At 43.4% G+C, this 20,404-nt stretch overlaps 2 protein-coding genes across 4 annotated transcripts in view; one reads left to right on the top strand and one right to left on the bottom strand.

The window, feature by feature from the left end:
- Positions 1-7,511, top strand: part of ppef2a (protein phosphatase with EF-hand domain 2a) — a 64,265-nt gene extending 56,754 nt beyond the window's left edge. Inside the window, exons 15-17 of the mRNA XM_063043489.1 lie at positions 5,210-5,373; positions 5,991-6,078; positions 6,912-7,511. Coding sequence (XP_062899559.1) covers positions 5,210-5,373; positions 5,991-6,078; positions 6,912-7,099 — 440 coding nt within the window. The 3' untranslated portion in view covers positions 7,100-7,511. The remainder of the gene's footprint in view (positions 1-5,209; positions 5,374-5,990; positions 6,079-6,911) is intronic.
- Positions 7,512-8,752: 1,241 nt separating this feature from the next.
- Positions 8,753-20,404, bottom strand: part of nup54 (nucleoporin 54) — an 86,910-nt gene continuing 75,258 nt past the window's right edge. For all 3 annotated transcript variants that reach the window (XM_063043486.1, XM_063043487.1, XM_063043488.1), the window contains 7 exons: positions 20,115-20,311; positions 18,819-18,873; positions 18,424-18,517; positions 17,427-17,534; positions 11,844-11,963; positions 11,250-11,360; positions 8,753-10,890 (listed from right to left, as the gene is read on the bottom strand). In XM_063043486.1, coding sequence (XP_062899556.1) covers positions 10,762-10,890; positions 11,250-11,360; positions 11,844-11,963; positions 17,427-17,534; positions 18,424-18,517; positions 18,819-18,873; positions 20,115-20,311 — 814 coding nt within the window. In that variant the 3' untranslated portion in view covers positions 8,753-10,761. The remainder of the gene's footprint in view (positions 10,891-11,249; positions 11,361-11,843; positions 11,964-17,426; positions 17,535-18,423; positions 18,518-18,818; positions 18,874-20,114; positions 20,312-20,404) is intronic.

The raw sequence follows: 20,404 nt of genomic DNA, 5'->3' as shown, positions 1-20,404 counted from the left end.
TTGCTGAGACAGATGGGGGAGGGTTGATGTTTTTGCTGAGACAGGGGGTTGATGTTTTTGCTGAGACAGATGGGGGAGGGTTGATGTTTTTGCTGAGACAGATGGGGGAGGGTTGATGTTTTTGCTGAGACAGATGGGGGAGGGTTGATGTTTTTGCTGAGACAGATGGGGGAGGGTTGATGTTTTTGCTGAGACAGATGGGGGAGGGGTGATGTTTTTGCTGAGACAGATGGGGGAGGGTTGATGTTTTTGCTGAGACAGATGGGGGAGGGGTGATGTTTTTGCTGAGACAGATGGGGGAGGGGTGATGTTTTTGCTGAGACAGATGGGGGAGGGGTGATGTTTTTGCTGAGACAGATGGGGATGTTTTTGCTGAGACAGATGGGGGAGGGTTGATGTTTTTGCTGAGACAGATGGGGGAGGGTTGATGTTTTTGCTGAGACAGATGGGGGAGGGTTGATGTTTTTGCTGAGACAGATGGGGGAGGGGTGATGTTTTTGCTGAGACAGATGGGGGGGGTTGATGTTTTTGCTGAGACAGATGGGGGAGGGTTGATGTTTTTGCTGAGACAGATGGGGGAGGGTTGATGTTTTTGCTGAGACAGATGGGGGAGGGTTGATGTTTTTGCTGAGACAGATGGGGGAGGGTTGATGTTTTTGCTGAGACAGATGGGGGAGGGTTGATGTTTTTGCTGAGCAGATGGGGGAGGGTTGATGTTTTTGCTGAGACAGATGGGGGAGGGGTTGATGTTTTTGCTGAGACAGATGGGGGAGGGTGATGTTTTTGCTGAGACAGATGGGGGAGGGTTGATGTTTTTGCTGAGACAGATGGGGGAGGGGTGATGTTTTTGCTGAGACAGATGGGGGAGGGTTGATGTTTTTGCTGAGACAGATGACTGAGACAGATGGGGAGGGTGATTTTTTGCTGAGACAGATGGGGGGGTTGATGTTTTTGCTGAGACAGATGGGGGAGGGTTGATGTTTTTGCTGACAGATGGGGGAGGGTTGATGTTTTTGCTGAGACAGATGGGGGAGGGTTGATGTTTTTGCTGAGACAGATGGGGGAGGGTTGATGTTTTTGCTGAGACAGATGGGGGAGGGTTGATGTTTTTGCTGAGACAGATGGGGGAGGGTTGATGTTTTTGCTGAGACAGATGGGGAGGGGTGATGTTTTTGCTGAGACAGGGTGATGTTTTGCTGAGACAGATGGGGAGGGTTGATGTTTTTGCTGAGACAGATGGGGGAGGGGTGATGTTTTTGCTGAGACAGATGGGGGAGGGGTGATGTTTTTGCTGAGGCAGATGGGGGAGGGGTGATGTTTTTGCTGAGACAGATGGGGGAGGGGTGATGTTTTTGCTGAGACAGATGGGGGAGGGGTGATGTTTTTGCTGAGACAGATGGGGAGGGGTTGATGTTTTTGCTGAGACAGATGGGGGAGGGTTGATGTTTTTGCTGAGACAGATGGGGGAGGGGTGATGTTTTTGCTGAGACAGATGGGGGAGGGTTGATGTTTTTGCTGAGACAGATGGGGGAGGGGTTGATGTTTTTGCTGAGACAGATGGGGGAGGGGTGATGTTTTTGCTGAGACAGATGGGGGAGGGGTGATGTTTTTGCTGAGACAGATGGGGGAGGGGTGATGTTTTTGCTGAGTCAGATGTGGGAGGGTTGATGTTTTTGCTGAGACAGATGGGGGAGGGTTGATGTTTTTGCTGAGACAGATGGGGGAGGGGTGATGTTTTTGCTGAGACAGATGGGGGGAGGGTTGATGTTTTTGCTGAGACAGATGGGGGAGGGGTGATGTTTTTGCTGAGACAGATGGGGGAGGGTTGATGTTTTTGCTGAGACAGATGGGGGAGGGGTTGATGTTTTTGCTGAGACAGATGGGGGAGGGTTGATGTTTTTGCTGAGCAGATGGGGAGGGTTGATGTTTTGCTGAGACAGATGGGGGAGGGGTTGATGTTTTTGCTGAGACAGATGGGGGAGGGGTTGATGTTTTTGCTGAGACAGATGGGGGAGGGTTGATGTTTTTGCTGAGACAGATGGGGGAGGGTGATGTTTTTGCTGAGACAGATGGATGATGTTTTGCAGAGGGGGAGGGTTGATGTTTTTGCTGAGACAGATGGGGGAGGGGTGATGTTTTTGCTGAGACAGATGGGGGAGGGGTTGATGTTTTTGCTGAGACAGATGGGGGAGGGGTGATGTTTTTGCTGAGACAGATGGGGGAGGGTTGATGTTTTTGCTGAGACAGATGGGGGAGGGTTGATGTTTTTGCTGAGACAGATGGGGGAGGGTGATGTTTTTGCTGAGACAGATGGGGGAGGGGTGATGTTTTTGCTGAGACAGATGGGGGAGGGTGATGTTTTTGCTGAGACAGATGGGGGAGGGTTGATGTTTTTGCTGAGACAGATGGGGGAGGGTTGATGTTTTTGCTGAGACAGATGGGGGAGGGTTGATGTTTTTGCTGAGACAGATGGGGGAGGGGTGATGTTTTTGCTGAGACAGATGGGGGAGGGGTGATGTTTTTGCTGAGACAGATGCGGGAGGGTTGATATTTTTGCTGAGACAGATGGGGGAGGGGTGATGTTTTTGCTGAGACAGATGGGGGAGGGGTTGATGTTTTTGCTGAGACAGATGGGGGAGGGGTGATGTTTTTGCTGAGACAGATGGGGGAGGGGTGATGTTTTTGCTGAGACAGATGGGGGAGGGTTGATGTTTTTGCTGAGACAGATGGGGGAGGGTTGATGTTTTTGCTGAGACAGATGGGGGAGGGGTTGATGTTTTTGCTGAGACAGATGGGGGAGGGTTGATGTTTTTGCTGAGACAGATGGGGGAGGGTTGATGTTTTTGCTGAGACAGATGGGGGAGGGTTGATGTTTTTGCTGAGACAGATGGGGGAGGGGTGATGTTTTTGCTGAGACAGATAGGGGAGGGGTTGATATTTTTGCTGAGACAGATGGGGGAGGGGTTGATGTGTTTGCTGAGACAGATGGGGGAGGTTTGATGTTTTTACTGAGACAGATGGGGGGAGGGTTGATGTTTTTGCTGAGACAGATGGGGGAGGGGTGATGTTTTTGCTGAGACAGATGGGGGAGGGGTTGATGTTTTTGCTGAGACAGATGGGGGAGGGTTGATGTTTTTGCTGAGACAGATGGGGGAGGGTTGATGTTTTTGCTGAGACAGATGGGGGAGGGGTTGATGTTTTTGCTGAGACAGATGGGGGAGGGGTGATGTTTTTGCTGAGACAGATGGGGGAGGGGTGATGTTTTTGCTGAGACAGATGGGGGAGGGTTGATGTTTTTGCTGAGACAGATGGGGGAGGGTTGATGTTTTTGCTGAGACAGATGGGGGAGGGTTGATGTTTTTGCTGAGACAGATGGGGGAGGGGTGATGTTTTTGCTGAGACAGATGGGGGAGGGGTGATGTTTTTGCTGAGACAGATGGGGGAGGGGTTGATGTTTTTGCTGAGACAGATGGGGGAGGGTTGATGTTTTTGCTGAGACAGATGGGGGAGGGTTGATGTTTTTGCTGAGCAGATGGGGGAGGGTTGATGTTTTTGCTGAGACAGATGGGGGAGGGTTGATGTTTTTGCTGAGACAGATGGGGGGAGGGGTGATGTTTTTGCTGAGACAGATGGGGGGGAGGGTTGATGTTTTTGCTGAGACAGATGGGGGAGGGTGATGTTTTTGCTGAGACAGATGGGGGAGGGGTGATGTTTTTGCTGAGACAGATGGGGGAGGGGTGATGTTTTTGCTGAGACAGATGGGGGAGGGGTGATGTTTTTGCTGAGACAGATGGGGGAGGGGTGATGTTTTTGCTGAGACAGATGGGGGAGGGTTGATGTTTTTGCTGAGACAGATGGGGGAGGGTTGATGTTTTTGCTGAGACAGATGGGGGAGGGTTGATGTTTTTGCTGAGACAGATGGGGGAGGGGTGATGTTTTTGCTGAGACAGATGTGGGTGGGGTGATGTTTTTGCTGAGACAGATGGGGGAGGGTTGATGTTTTTGCTGAGACAGATGGGGGAGGGTTGATGTTTTTGCTGAGACAGATGGGGGAGGGGTTGATGTTTTTGCTGAGACAGATGGGGGAGGGTTGATGTTTTTGCTGAGACAGATGGGGGAGGGTTGATGTTTTTGCTGAGACAGATGGGGGAGGGGTGATGTTTTTGCTGAGACAGATGGGGGAGGGGTTGATGTTTTTGCTGAGACAGATGGGGGGAGGGTTGATGTTTTTGCTGAGACAGATGGGGGAGGGGTGATGTTTTTGCTGAGACAGATGGGGGAGGGTTGATGTTTTTGCTGAGACAGATGGGGGAGGGTTGATGTTTTTGCTGAGACAGATGGGGGAGGGTTGATGTTTTTGCTGAGACAGATGGGGGAGGGTTGATGTTTTTGCTGAGACAGATGGGGGAGGGGTTGATATTTTTGCTGAGACAGATGGGGGAGGGGTGATGTTTTTACTGAGACAGATGGGGGAGGGGTTGATGTTTTTGCTGAGACAGATGGGGGAGGGGTTGATGTTTTTGCTGAGACAGATGGGGGGAGGGGTTGATGTTTTTGCTGAGACAGATGGGGGAGGGTTGATGTTTTTGCTGAGACAGATGGGGGAGGGGTTGATGTTTTTGCTGAGACAGATGGGGAGGGGTTGATGTTTTTGCTGAGACAGATGGGGGAGGGGTGATGTTTTTGCTGAGACAGATGGGGTTGGGTTGATATTTTTGCTGAGGCAGGTGGTGGAGGGGTGATATTTTTGCTGATGCTTGTGCATGGGAAGGGGGAAGAGGGACTTCGGGGCTCTAACGTTTTCCTGCTATTCCCTCTTTGGAGTTTTTTTGTGTTTCGTGGATGTCTGCAGAGAGTAAGAATTTCAGGTTGTATACTGGATTCATTCTCTGATATTGAATTGGACCATTGAACAATTGAAATAATAACAACACCTCACCCAAAAGCTTCAAGCACAGATGTTATCATCGTACATGAAGGATGCACACAGCTTCAAGAATAAAGAGTCTGTGCTGTAGATAATTGATTGTCCTTTATGTTCCATCCTCCACAGATTGTAGGTTTAAACTAAATTCGTACAGATATGTAGCGAGAATCCCCTACAGGAATAATAGTGTCAGCTATTGCACCCATCACCTCAATTTAAAAACTAAATGTCTTATAAAATTGGCACAAAATATCTCACCAAGTATTGTTTTCTAACACATAGGTAAAATATCCCTGAATGACTGGGCAAATGCTCTTGAATCCATTTTGGGTCTGGGTCTGCCTTGGCGTGTCTTGCGATCCCAACTTGTGCCTAGTGCTCCCAATGGTCTTCTGAATTTTTATTTATGGTTTGATGACCTTGTTCAGGAGAAACCCATTGTGCAGGTAAGAAAAATGTATTGCATATTCTGCTTTTACTATGCATGAAAACATTCTTAAGATGAAATAACTTTATGTAGTGGTTATTACGTCAGGAGGACATTATCTTGACATAATAGATGAAGTTAGAAAACAGGAACTCATATATTAGTAAATATAACATGAAATGTGATGAATGACCAAGTGGCCTACTTTTGTTGGAAATGGCTGTTGATATTGCAAAACCAAAAAAATCAACATTAAGTTATTGTCATCTGGGTTGGTACCAGCGCAATGCTGAGGGAGGGCTGCATCATTAGCAAGGACGTCATTTGATTGAGATCAGGACATTTTCCAAAGGGTAACAAAAAGCTGCATCAGATTTTAAGGCAGTACGAACAAAGCGGTGACAAGAATCAGAATTGCTGAGGTTCGGTCTGGATGAGCAAAAGCAGTGTTCGTGGAGTTGTAGAGTTAAACTAATTCAGTCCTCAGAGGATACACAGCTGGTGGATTTTATGGAAGTTGACAAGTATGAGACCGCAAAGAATGAAGATTTTAATTGACCAGCCAGACAATTTAACTTGTAATAGCTGCTGATCACCAGGCAGAATCTTAAAGAAAAAAACCTCTATTTTCTGCAGCACGTACAACCCAGTCTGCTGGAAATGCTTTACAAAAGCGTGTCTGAACTGGAAACTATTTTTCGAATTATTGACAGTGACAACTCTGGTAAGTTTTAGAAGAAAAGATCCATCTCTTTCCGAGACTACAGTATTTAGGAGAAAATTTGCGCCTCAGATGCATGCCCAGCAAAACTCTAGAATTATTACTGTGTAGTTGGCAAAGGGATTAATGATAGGATGATCAGTACAACTATTTCAAAGAACACTGTAAAGAATTGAGTGCAAATGTACAAAATTACTTGTTAATCTATTGCTAGCTAGATCCTCAACTTGTGAAACTGAAATGTCCAAGGATACACAGTGTATTCCGAAGGATAGGAAGATAGGCAGAGGGGGAGGCGTGGCTTTATTGGTAAGAAATGATATTAAATCATTAGAAAGAGGTGATATAGGATCGGAAGGTGCAGAATCTTTATGGGTTGGGCTAAGAAATCACAGGGGTAAAAGGACCCTGATGGCAGTTATATACAGGCCTCCAAACAGCTGCAGCGATGTGGACTACAAATTACAACCGGAAATAGAAAAGGCTTGTCACAAGGGCAGTACTGTATTATGATAATTGTGGGGGATTTTAACATGTGAGTGGATTGGGAAAATCAGGTCGGCACTGGATCTCGAGAGAGAATCTACCTTCAACTAAAATTATACAGATAACTAACTAATCAATGTCATTCTCAAAATAAGGTGCAATTGATATAATCAGTACTAATAGATCAAAAGGTAAAAAAATGCACACCAGCAAGATGTTGTAGACATTTTGGGGAGGTGGGATGGTTGGAGAAGTGGAAGACGATGATAAAATTAAAAATATAACTCAAATTGTGCCTATGCTTGGATTAGGACCAAAGTATAAACTGTACTTTCTTGTGTTTGTGACAGGCCAGATCTCATATGAGGAATTTAAAAAAACATGGAAACTCCTTAGTTCTCACCTTAAGATTGAGTTAAGCGATGAAGCAATTAGTAATCTGGCTCGCAGCATGGATTTCAATAAGGATGGAAGCATCGACATTAATGAGTTCCTTGAAGCTTTCCGTCTGGTCGATAAATCCAATTGCAAGGACTGAATTAAAAATAGAAATGCTGAAAATAATCTACCTCAGTTCATGGGCTAATGATCACCAGCTTCCACAGCTCCCTGGACTATATTAATTTTGAGACCTTTATATCTGTACTGTTGCCACTTACCATACCAGAGCTGACAATTTCTTTATCATCAGGCAACTATACTTCTCTGTTGCGTGGACTACCCTTATCCTAGTCCTTTCCATTTTCTGCACATATCATTACAATCACCCTCAAACCTTAAAATCACAATGGGTTACTTGTTGGGGAATTAAGTTCAAGACCAATGAGGAAATGTTGCAGTTCTATAAAACTCTGGTTAGATAACACTTGAAGTATTGTGTTCAGTTCTGGTAACCTCATTAGAGGAAGGATGTGGATGCTTTAAAGAAGTGCAGAGAAGATTTACCAGGATGCTGCCTGGATTATAAAGTGTTTCTTATGAGGATAGTTTGAGTGAGTTAGAGCTTTTCTCTTTGGAACAAGGAGGATGGGAAGTGACTTGATGGAGGTGCATAATACAAGAGGCATAGATGGAGCAGACTGCCAAGACATTGTTCCCCAAAAGGCAGCAACAGCTAATATGAGAGCATAATTTTAAGGTGTTAAGAATAAAGTATAGGGGGAATGTCAGGGGTAAGTAATTTTTTTTAAACACAGAGAGTGGCAAGTGTGTGGAATGCACTGTTGTGGGTGGCAGTAGAAACAGATACATTAGAGACATTTAAGAGTCTCTTAGATGGGCACGTGGATGAAAGATAAATGGAGCTCTATGTGGGAGGCAAGGGTTAAATTGATCTTAGAGCAGGTTGGAAGTTGGCACAACAATAGGGCCTGTACTGTGCTGTACTGTTCCATGTGCCCAAGAAAATTTAGAAAGTGTAAGCAAAGGAATACAGTTCACCCCTTCCCGCCTTCACTCTTGCCAAAAAACCAACATTTAGATTCAATATCTAGGCCTTTGTGCCTCCCTTTACAATTGGATCCTTGATTTCATCAGATTTCATTCAGTGAGGATTGGTAACAACATCTCTTTGCTAACTATCAACACAGTTGCACCTCAAGGCTGCATGCTCTACTCACTACACACACACGCGCACACACACACACACACACACACGCACACACACACACATGTGGCTATGCACAGCTTCAATGCCATATACAAATTCACTGATGACACCAGTGTGTTGGATGATGTTGAGTCAGCGTACAGGAGTTGAGTTCAGGAAGGGGAGAAAGATGAACACGTGCCAGTTGACATTGTTGGATTGCCAGGGAAGGTCAGCAGCTTGAAGTTCCTGGGCACTATTGAATAACCTGTTCTAGACTCAGCACATACAGTAAATGCAATCACAAGGAAGGCACTCAAGTATTTCTGATTTCTTAGGTTAAAGAGGTTCAGTATGTCACTAAGAACTTTAACAAACTCCTACAGATGTACTGTGGAAAGTATCCTGACTGGTTGCATCATGGTCTAGTACTGCATCAAAATTCCTCAATATGCCATTTGCTCATAGCTACCACTGGGCAGGAGGCACAGAGTATGAAGTCCACACCACCAGTTTCAGGAACAGCTATTTCCCTTAACTGTTCATTTCTTGAATTAATATCCACAACCCTAATCACTACTTTAGTATAGCAACACAAGGACCACTTTGCACTACAATGGATGCTGTTTGTTTTTGTTTTAATTATGGTGTTTCATGTATACTTTACATTACTAGTAAGTTTCTCATTGCATCAATACATCAATTCAATGGTCACTTTATTAGGTACACCTGGTCGTTAATGCAAATATCAGCCAATCATGTGGCAGCATCTCAACACATAAAAGCATGCAGACATGGTCAAGTGGTTCAAACCAAACATCAGAATGGGGAAGAAATGTGATCCAAGTTACTTTGACTATGGAATGCTTGTTGGTGCCAGATGGGGTGATTTGAATATCACAGAATCAGCTCATCTCCAGGTATTTTCACGCACAACAGTCTCTAGAGTTTACAGAGAATGGCATGAACAAAAAACAATTCAGTAAGTGGCAGTTCTGTGAGTAAAAATGCCTTGTGAATGAGAAAGGTCAGAGGAGAGCAGCCAAACTGGTTCAAGCCGACAGGAAGCAGACAGCAACTTAAATAACCACCCCGGTTTGCAGAAGAGCATCTTTGAATGCACAACACATCAAAACTTGAAGTGGATGGGCTGCAGCAGCAGAAGACCACAAATATATACTCAGTTGCCACTTTATTTGGTACAGGAGGTACTTAATAAACTGGCCACTGAATGTACTGAATGTGCATTTAACAATAAACCTGACTGACCACGTTACCAAGATAAATTGGAGTAAATCACCTGACAAGTGTCAGTCAGAATTTCCTAGCTTGGACTAATCCAGTCAGTACAAAGAATTGAAGGAGCTGGCACGAGGGAAAATTCACATTTAAGATAATAAAACTGCACCTGGATTATGAAATTAAAATTACAATCTGAAGCAGAAGGTTATTAAAGCAACTTGTTTATTTATAATCAACTTCCTCTTTGCATAATTATTTCAAACATTTAACAGATTAAATGCAATTCTTGATTTGAGATCCTTGACTGATTTATGGTTCACAATTATCACTCCATTTCAAAGTACGTTTCAGTGACCATTACTGGGTGCAAATCACACAGCAGGCTGATTTGTAAGGCTGACTGACATAAATTAAATTATGTGTTGAACTGAAAAAGGGCCTAGATGCATTAAGATGAGAAATATCATAACTAGTATGTTTGGAAAATAGTCAATTCTTCCAAAAGCAAACCCAATGCTCAGGGCTCCTTCTGATAATACGTTTGTATAAATAACCTTGTATAATTAAAAACAATAAACTGGGATTATACTGTATATCCAGCATGTGATTCTCTGGCATGTTTAAACATAATTGTTAACATTCCAGTTTTCAAAGCTTTTATTACATCCAATAAAGAATATTTCAAATTTTTCTCATTCATTGCAAACCAAGGTCAAGTTTTCAAAAGCTGTTCAAACTTATTCAGAGCAGCTAAAGGTACACATATCTCAGCAAAACATCTGATGCGTTTAAAAAATATATAAACAATTCCCAATTTGTTCCTGACTTAGTCAGTACTGACAGCTATTCCTGTTAAATGCAAGTCTGGTACTAAGAGCAATATTTTTAAAATCTGCCTCAAAGTGTTGCATTCAACGGGAAATTCATTGTGATCTTACACTCAAAATTGTAACAAATGAATTAAGAAATTGCTATTTGCGGAATTAGTAGATAATGTCCAATCCATTTAAAATAACTGGGGTAAAGCCTGCCAAAGACTGCAGAGTTTCAAATCTTCATCTCTCATTACCGCAAACAGTCATTTATAGGGTATAGTTTTAAACATGCTTTACATAGTCAGTTATTAATTTCAATTGCAAGGATTTGTATCCAGTTGCTCACTAGGATAACAACACACCTTGCAGTAAACAACAGAATTCCCGAAGCTGGAACATGGCTGCAACATTAGATGAAGAACAAGAGGTTTTTTCTCTCCCCCCCGCCCCCCGCTCTTTCATCAGATTTCTGGTTTATAAAAATGGAGATGGAGGTAGGATTATTCAAATAAACTTGGACAGGGAGAAAGATATCTTGAACCACAGGGTATTACATCAACTGAGAAGATCACGTCGAATATGAACACTCTCACTAAGACCATGCTCAATTAGCTTCACATCTTCCAAATCTTCTTTCAGAACACTGATTAAATGACTCAATCCTTCCTGCTGTAATTTCAGGTGCTAGGAAGAAAAATGGGCTACATTAGTAATGATTATTCACAGCTGATTTGTTACTTGTGAGCATATTTTCTTTTGATGACCAGCTGATCCAGAACAATATTTGACAGAAGTTAAATAACAATGGAAACTAAAAATTTTAAATGTGAAAATTCTTCAGGTTGGCATTGTGCTGCTGGTTTGTAAACTTTTTAATGCAAAGTTGCTTAAAGTTGTCATTTTACCTTCTAATGCAGCAAAAGAAAGACATGAAAGACTGAACACTACAACATCAATGACTATTCTGTGCAATAATTATTCATATTCAAATTTCAATAAAACTAGACCATGAACTTCTCTGGAGTAAATGAGGAAAAATATACCTGCTTGATTTCTCCCAGGAGATCGACATCCACACTATATCTCTCCTCTGATCTGACAGCTCCAACATGATTCTGCATCCTTATCTGAGACATTAATTCATTTAGACGGCCCTGCACATAAATGCTATTATTGAAACATATTGCATTCACTGTTTACATTTCTTCACAATCACCCTTTTAAAAATTCACAGTAAAATGTTCTGACTTTCTTACAATGAATTCAGAATCAGAATCAGGTTTAATATCACTGGCAATGTTGTGAAATTTGTTAACATCTGGGAATCAAGTCCTTTGTAGTTTACAAACAGAAGCTGCTGGAAGGTCTGGTGGCAGCTTTGGGGAGAGAAAGAGTCTATATTTCAGGGTAATGACCCTTCATCAGAATGGGAAAAATGAGGGGAGGAAAACAAGCTCTGAATTGCAACTTCAACTACACTTGTCTTCTCCCTTTTCCAATACAAATGAAGAAACCTTGACCTGAAACATCGACTGTTCACCACACGTTGATGCTGTTTAACCTGTGGAATACTTCCAGCATTTTCTGTTATTGCTTCAGATTTCCAAGATCTGTAATACTTCCTCCAATTTCCGTACCTTAAACTGGGTAGGTGCATTTAGTTCACACTGTATAGTATCTAACTGTACACGAAGCTGCTCTTCCTCTGCCTGAATAGCATAACCAGCTTTCCTCTGGATTTCCTGCTTAATTAAAACCTAGAAAATTAAAAAAAAAACAACAGGCTTGAGAAATTATTTTGTAAAAGATTACAAACATTGCCTCCCTTCCAACTTAACTTTGAAATTACTCACAGAACTACTGTATACAAATTGAGCACAGAAGAATGCAGTTAGTCTACAGCAGGGGTCCCCAACCTTTTTTGCACTGCGGACCGGTTTAATATTGACAATATTCTTGCGGACCGTCCGATCCGGGTGGGGGGGGGGGGCGGGTAGGGTTGCCAACGGACAAGAGGAGCAGTCAAATACTGTACGTTGTGTTTACCCTGAAAAAGACTACAATGACCATGAAGCCTTGCGCGGGCACCAGTGCGCATGTGCATCATGACCTGCCGATTTTTTCTTCTGCAAATCCTTTTTGGATTCTGTTCGGGGGTGTGGGGGGGGGGGTGTTAATCCCAACCGGAATGTAGGTGATAAGTGGCTAATACACTCAATTTCGTTTCAAAAAGGGTTTATCTAACGAATTTAATAATAAACACACAGCGCATATTTTCCTCGCATGAATATAGTGATAAGTCAATTATCAGGGGAGCTTGAAGTAAGTGTTGAACGAACTTCCAGTAGAAGTGGTAAAGGAAGGTTCGATATTATCATTTAAAGAAAAATTGGATAGGTATATGGACAGGAAAGGAATGGAGGGTTATGGGCTGAGTGCAGGTCGGCGGGACTAGGTGAGAGTAGCGTTTGGCATGGACTAGAAGGGCAGAGATGGCCTGTTTCCGTGCTGTAATTGTTATATGGTTATATAAGTTACTTATAAGTCAATAGCATCATAACATTTTAAGTAACGTTTGGATATTAAACACACAGCACATATTTCCCCCGTATGAACATATAACATCATTGCAACACACCAATATTGCTGAATCAGTGGGAGCCCTGGGCTTGTTTTCCTGCAACAAGACAGTCCCATCGAAGGGTGATGGGAGACAGCGATACTCCAAGGGGGTTCCTGATGTTCAGTCTATTCCGCAATTTAGTTTTCGTTGCATTCATTGCAGAGATATGTTGGAAATGGAAGCAACGTTTTCAGTGCTTTCGTGGCTATCTCAGGATACTTAGGCTTGACTTTGATCCAGAATGCCGGCAGAGATGTTATGTCAAACACACTTCTCAGCCCGCCGTCATTTGCAAGCTCGAGGAGTTGATCTCCTTCCCACGCTGACACGGATGACGCACGGGTCATGACCTCGCATGTGTAATAGTTCAACAGTGGGTGTGACAGGGAATGAGGAAAGGTGCAGCTGACTCATATCGCCAAATCATATTGTTTCCTCACGACCTGGTAGCACATGCTTTGCAGCCCGGTGGTTGGGGACCGCTGGTCTATAGTGTCTGCATTGGGTCTTGGCTAGCCGTGTCTCCCCTCTCTCATCATGGGAAATGTGAGATCGCTGGGGAATAAAATGGACGAACTGACGGCACTTGTCAGGAGTCAGAGAGCATTTCAGGAGAGCAGTGTCATGTGTTTTACTGAGACGTAGCTGCACGAGAACATACCCAATCAAAGCGTTTCCATAGAGGGCTTCCAGACCGTTCGAGCTGACCAGAATTGCACTGAGAGCGGTAAGCGTAAAGGAGGGGGGCTTGCGGTTCTGGTAAACAACAGATGGTGCAATCCTGGGCATATTACGATCAAGGAACGTGTTTGTAGCCCAGATATTGAACTTTTTGCTGTTGGACTCCAGCCATATTATTTACCAAGGGAAATCTCGCATGCAATTGTGGTTGTTGTGTACATCCCTCCCTCTGCCATCCCAACGTCGGCGTGTAACATCATTTACACCGTCATAGCTAGATTACAAACCCAGCACCCGAGTGCCCACATTACCATCTCGGGTGACTTCAACCATGTTACCATGGCTAGAACACTGCCCAACTTCACGCAGTATGTGAGCTGTACAACCAGAGGGGAGAGGACTCTGGATTTGATGTACGCTAATGTTAAGGATGCATACAGCTCCTCTCCCCTCCCCCCACTGGGAAGGTTAGATCACAACCTGGTGCATCTAAAACCCTGCTACGTGCCTCCGGTGAAGAGTAAACCTGCAACCTCGAGGACAGTGAGGAAATGGTCGGAGGTTTATGAGGCGCTCCAGGGTTGTTTTGAGGTGACAGACTGGCAGGCACTCTGTGAGCCACATGGGAGAGGGTATTGATGGGCTCACAGAGTGCATCACTGATTACATCAACTTCTGTGTGGACTGCAATGTTCCAACAAGAACTGTCCTTTGTTATTCAAATAACAAGCCATGGGTAACAAAAGACATTAAGGACATCCTGAACGCTAAAAAGAGGGCGTTTAGAGATGGAAATAGGGAGGAGCTGAGGGCAATACAGAGGGACCTGAAAGCCAGGATCAGGGAGGCTAAAGACAGGTACAGGAGGAAGCTTGAGTGGAAACTCCAGCAGAACAACATGAGAGAGGTCTGGAGGGGGATGAGGAGCAACGAACTTAACCTGTTCTTTAACAGATTTGACATTGTGGCCCCTGCCCATCCCCCACATGAGCCATCTGTTGTCGGCCCCCAACCAACACATATTCCACTCTCCCCTCCTACCCCTCCTCACAGTCCCTCACCCTGCTCTCATGACTATACCCCTTCCCCACATGAAACCACCACGGTGGGCTTCACAGCTGAACAGGTGAGAAGACAGCTGAAACATCTCAACCCAAGCAAGGCTGCAGGACCGGATGGCGTCAGTACCAGGGTGCTCAAAGCCTGTACCCGTCAGCTATGTGAGTACTTCGCCAAGTATCCAACCTGAGCCTGAGGCTCCGGAGGATTCCTGTACTGTGGAAGACGTCCTGCCTCGTTCCTGTGCGGAAGATGCCGCGCCCCAGCGGCCTCAATGACTACAGACCGGTGGCATTGACCTCCCACATCATGAAGACCCTGGAGAGACTTGTTCTGGAGCTGCTCCAGCCTATGGTCAGGACACACTTAGATCCACTTCAGTTCGCCTACCAGCCCCGACTAGGAGTTGAGGATGCCATCATCTACCTGCTGAACCGTGTCTACGCCCACCTGGACAAGCCAGCGAGCACTGTGAGGGTCATGTTTTTTGACTTCTCCAGTGCGTTCAACACCATCCACCCTGCTCTGCCGGGGGAGAAGCTGACAGCGATGCAGGTGGATGCTTTCCTGGTATCATGGATTCTTGATTACCTGACTGGCAGACCACAGTACGTGTGCTTGCAACACTGTGTCCGACAGAGTGATCAGCAGCACTGGGGCTCCACAGGGAACTGTCTTGTCTCCCTTTCTCTTCACCATTTACACCTCGGACTTCAACTACTGCACAGAGTCTTGTCATCTTCAGAAGTTTTCGGATGACTCTACCATAGTTGGATGCATCAGCAAGGGAGATGAGGCTGAGTACAGGGCTACGGTAGGAAACTTCGTCACATGATGTGAGCAAAATTATCTGCAGCTTAATGTGAAAAAGACTAAGGAGCTGGTGGTAGACCTGAGGAGAGCTAAGGTACCGGTGACCCGTTTCCATCCAGGGTGTCAGTGTGGACATGGTGGAGGATTACAAATACCTGGGGATATGAATTGACAATAAACTGGACTGGTCAAAGAACACTGAGGCTGCCTACAAGAAGGGTCAGAGCTGTCTCTATTTCCTGAGGAGACGGAGGTCCTTTTAACAACTGCCAATGCTGAGGATGTTCTACGAGTCTGTGGTGGCCAGTGCTATCATGTTTGCTGTTGTGTGCTGGGGCAGCAGGCTGAGGGTAGCAGACACCAACAGAACCAACAAACTCATTCGTAAGGCCAGTGATGTTGTGGGGATGGAACTGGACTCTCTCACGGTGGTGTCTGAAAAGAGGATGCTGTCCAAGTTGCATGCCATCTTGGACAATGTCTCCCATCCACTATATAATGTACTGGGTGGGTACAGGAGTACATTCAGCCAGAGACTCATTCCACCGAGATGCAACACAGAGCGTCATAGGAAGTCATTCCTGCCTGTGGCCATCAAACTTTACAACTCCTCCCTTGAGGGTCAGACACCCTGAGCCAATAGGCTGATCCTGGACTTATTTCATAATTTACTGGCATAATTTACATATTACTATTTAACTATTTATGGTTTTATTACTATTTATTATCTATGGTGCAACTGTAATGAAAACCAATTTCACCCCGGGATCAATAAAGTATGACTATGACTATGACTATGACTATGACTAGCCTGATGGCAGTTTGTTTCTCTCTTCCTCCTGCCCCTCCGTCTCCTCAAAACTTTGCACCTCTCCCATTATTTCAGCAAAGAGCAAGCATTAGGACAGTACATCTCAGGAACAGGCCCCTCGATGCACAATTTTTATGCCACAGTGCCAATCCCATCTGCCTGCCTAACTGTACCTTAGACATTGCTATTTTGTCTGTTTCCATCAACTCCCTGGAAGTACATTCCAGGCATCTACAGCTCTAACTTGTCTCGCAAATCTCCTCTTATCTTATTCTCTTGCATTTGTTATTTCCACGCTTCAAAAACACTCTGTCTATCTTATCTATGCCTCATTAATTTTACCTACTTTTATTAGCCTCCAAAGCTCTAGAGGAGACAGTCCAAGTTTGCCCAACCTAAATCAAGTTAGTCCAACTGTTCTGAGGCATTGTCATTTTTCAATCAACATCATTAGAAAATCTCCCAGATGAACTAGGAGGCAGAATAAATTAATTGGTACTTCAAGCCTGATCAGTCATTCAACAAGATCACAGATAAACAGACTGCAACTTCAACTCTGTTACTGCCATTTCTTACCAAGAGTCCAATACGCTTTGGAAGACAAGTACCTTCGGGGAAAGAAAATCTCATCTGAGTCTTAATAGATTTTAAAATGTGATCCTTGGTTCTAGTTTCTCCTGCAAAGAGAAACATTCTCTCTCTATCTAGTGTCTAGGCCTTTCAGATTTTTAACTTCCATCTTAGATCTTAACTACCTTCACAACGTTCAACTGATTTAGAACTCTAATGCACACATGAATTATTTGACCACTGCTAACATATAGTCAGGTTTCACCTTGCTAATATCAATGAGTTATCCAGTGCACAAGACTCTTGCCGATGGGTGCTGGTCGAAAGAGATTAACTTACTTTCACAACAAAATGAGGCCCCTCAACCCCTCAAACTGAAAGACAGCATGGAGAGCGAAGAATGATTCTCAGTATTTCAGAAATAGTTATGGCGAAACATTTGATGACTGAAAATAGAAAAGGTGTAGGTAGGCGAGATCCTTGAAAGATTGATGAGAACCAAAACACTTCAGGTGTACTGGAAGACTTTTATTCTGCAGTGCCTTCAAAAAACTCCACAGAGATAATTAAAATCGGAACAGGCCTCTCAAAATAATCCATGAAATAGCCTTTTTAAAAATGTTTTAACATTGTCAGACACAAATAACAATTCCATTACATTACCTGTAAAACTTTATGAGCTTGGTCCATTAGCTTTCTCTTGTACTGAGCAATTTTCGCTACAGTTGTGGCCTGGTTTTTCTGCAGTTCATTTACATCCTCAGATATAATCTGTATAGGAGGAAGGAGGTGATACGGTCAGACATGGAATGTCAAAAGCTTATCCAGTGACTTCTATTCCTTCGATTTTTCTGATGTGTAAAAGACCAATTGCCATAGTCCCAAAGCTCAAACTTTTAGTTGTTCAGATACAACAACTGTAATCAACATAAGACCATAAGACATAGGAGCAGAATTAGGCCATTCAGCCCATCGAGTCCACTCCACCATTTCACCGTGGCTGATCCCTAATCCCATTAAACCCCAGACACCTGCCCTCTCACCATATCCCTTGATGCCCTGACCAATCAGGAATCTGTGGCAGAGCATTCCAGATTCACCACTCCTTGAGTACAGGCCCAAAGCTGCTGGACAGGCCGCTAAATACTAATCTGTCTGATGCTCCAGTAATCCAATCATTTAAAAAATTATACTAGGCTCCACATTATCAAAACTAGCTTTCTTTTTAAGCATTGAAACCTTCTGCCACATCTTTCATAAACCACTGGATCATAGGCAATAATAAATGACTATAGGAAACATGGAAACAGGAAAGAAAAAGCATGCCTATTATCTTCTGATATTCTCCCCCAAGGAAAACTCTGCTAATTGCAATAACATTGAAATTATGCACAGAAAGCAGATGGGGTTGGATGAACACAGAGGCTCTTGAACTATGAGGCAGCTCAATTAACAACAAATAAACTGGTCAGTTCAAGCAGATTTAAACAGGATTATCAAATTTGCAATGCAACTATTGCCACCTCTAAATAGAAACGCAAACTAAATTATTTTGAAATACTCTGAATTACCCACATTCCTGTTTTCAGGCTTACTAAAGGCTCAATGAGTCAACAGAGGCATATAAATCTTTTCAAAAATACAATCCCAACTCACTCACATCCAGTCTGCTTTGATGTTGTTTAGTCATTTGTTCCTGGAATTTAAGCCTCCTCAGCAATTCCTTAAAACCAACCATGGGCACTGGGATCAGCCTTGGGAGAAGGTCACAAACAAAATAATAAGAAATCTAGTTCAACATATTTAACTTTTTGCAAAATAAGTACACTAAAGGAACTTTTTTAAGTTAAATTAATTCTGAATAGAAAGCTATGAAGTCCACAAAATGGAAAAACAAATAATTTGGTTTAAAGCTATTACATCTACTGATAAAATACAGAGAGAATTCTGTAAAATTACAGCTGTTTTTATACAACACAAAATTTTGTATGCACACGGAATAAAACAAAATATTGGTTATACAGGAGGTTGTGGACAGGAGACACCAAAACCTACTTTTCAGGATCGGGATTGTCAACCTTAGCCTGTTCCCAAATTATTGGATCAACACCTAAAAGAGAAAAAGACACTGGCAATAGTCATATTCACTCCCAGAGTTTCCTTAAGAGTGACAAAACTTTCCCATATAATTGAGCAACACTTTATCACTGCAGCAAAACTTGCTTTTCAGTCACTTAAGCTCTCTGTTTCGAGTAAGAGTCAATCTTCCACTAGCTCCCATTAGCAGCATGGAGAGAAATGTTGCTGAAACCAAGGCAAAAGGAGTGAATATATTAAAATAATATTTCATGTTAACATAAATATTAACTTTCAAAATAAAGAGGATAAACATAAACTAAGGAATTAGTAAAGATCATAGATTATACATAAAACAATATTTTTACTAGAAATTATTCTCGGAGCCCAAATTTTACATTTACCATTGAATATTTCTTTGGAGGGTAGTAATGTTCCCCAAAAGTCAACATGTAGGCAACAAGGTGGCAACATATTTTGGAAAAGTCATCATCCATTTCCTTCCCAACGGAGCAGGGTTGAGACTGAGGATTGAGGTGGGTCTTAAGTGCTAATATACTGATATTCTCTGGATCTGCTGAAAGCATTGTGCCACCTGAAGCCATCCCAATTCTCATATGCAAGGGCCTGTGGAGCAGCAGGATTATACTACTATCACAGAGTTAGACGTAACAAAGACTTTGCCCAGAATATAGCTGAAAAAAATAACTCTCAGCTGGCAAGGTCACATAGCTGACAAACGCATCAAGAAGTTTGTGAACGTCTCCGATGCTCAGAACCGTTCAGAAACAATTAAAAAGATTAAGATATTTAGGACAGTAAAAATATTTAAAGTAAACAAGTAATTCATAAATATGTAAACAACCAAAAAGCCTTGCCCTGCACAGTAATTCCTCTCAACTGAAATGAACAGACCTACTGTTCCTACACCAGGTTTAATCTGGCACAGACTCAGCTTGCAGAATTCCCTGCCTTAAGTCCTGGGAAATTGCTGCAGGCTTTGTATTCTGCCACTGGCCTCCGAGTCCACGATCCACACACAGTCAGAAAACCCCCAAAGAAATGCAGCACCTAAATTCCGACTGGCAAGACCCCTGCAGGAGAAAGTCCTTATGATCATACTGCTATCACACATACAAGAGCCAAGAGTCCAGCAAACATCCACAGACATTTCCAAACAAGCTCCAGCCCTTTCCTTTCATCATGTTCCAAATCATCTGTTCATTTCCATGGATGGGTAATTGTTCGACAGATCAACAAATTTGCACCACATACCAGTGGGAGGGTTCTGCAGCAGTTGTTTTATCTGGGTTGGAGAAAGCTCAGTCCTGGGCAGGGCAACAACCACTCCTAACTGCATCAGCTGATTCTTCATATTAGTCTGTTCCAGTGAATTGAAAAGGTTGGTTGCTGAGACTCTTCTGGAGTTTCCATTTGGAAAGCGTTCAACAACGTAGATCACCATTTCTGTCCTGAATACCGGAGAATAAAATATGTTTTAACATGCATGGACAGCCAAACACATTCAGCAATCTGCCAGTGGCCAAATGAAAGACTGAAGTGGA

The sequence above is a fragment of the Mobula hypostoma genome, chromosome 3, assembly GCF_963921235.1.
Source record: "Mobula hypostoma chromosome 3, sMobHyp1.1, whole genome shotgun sequence".
Taxonomy (NCBI): Eukaryota; Metazoa; Chordata; class Chondrichthyes; order Myliobatiformes; family Myliobatidae; genus Mobula; species Mobula hypostoma.
This window is presented reverse-complemented; position numbering and strand designations above follow the sequence as displayed.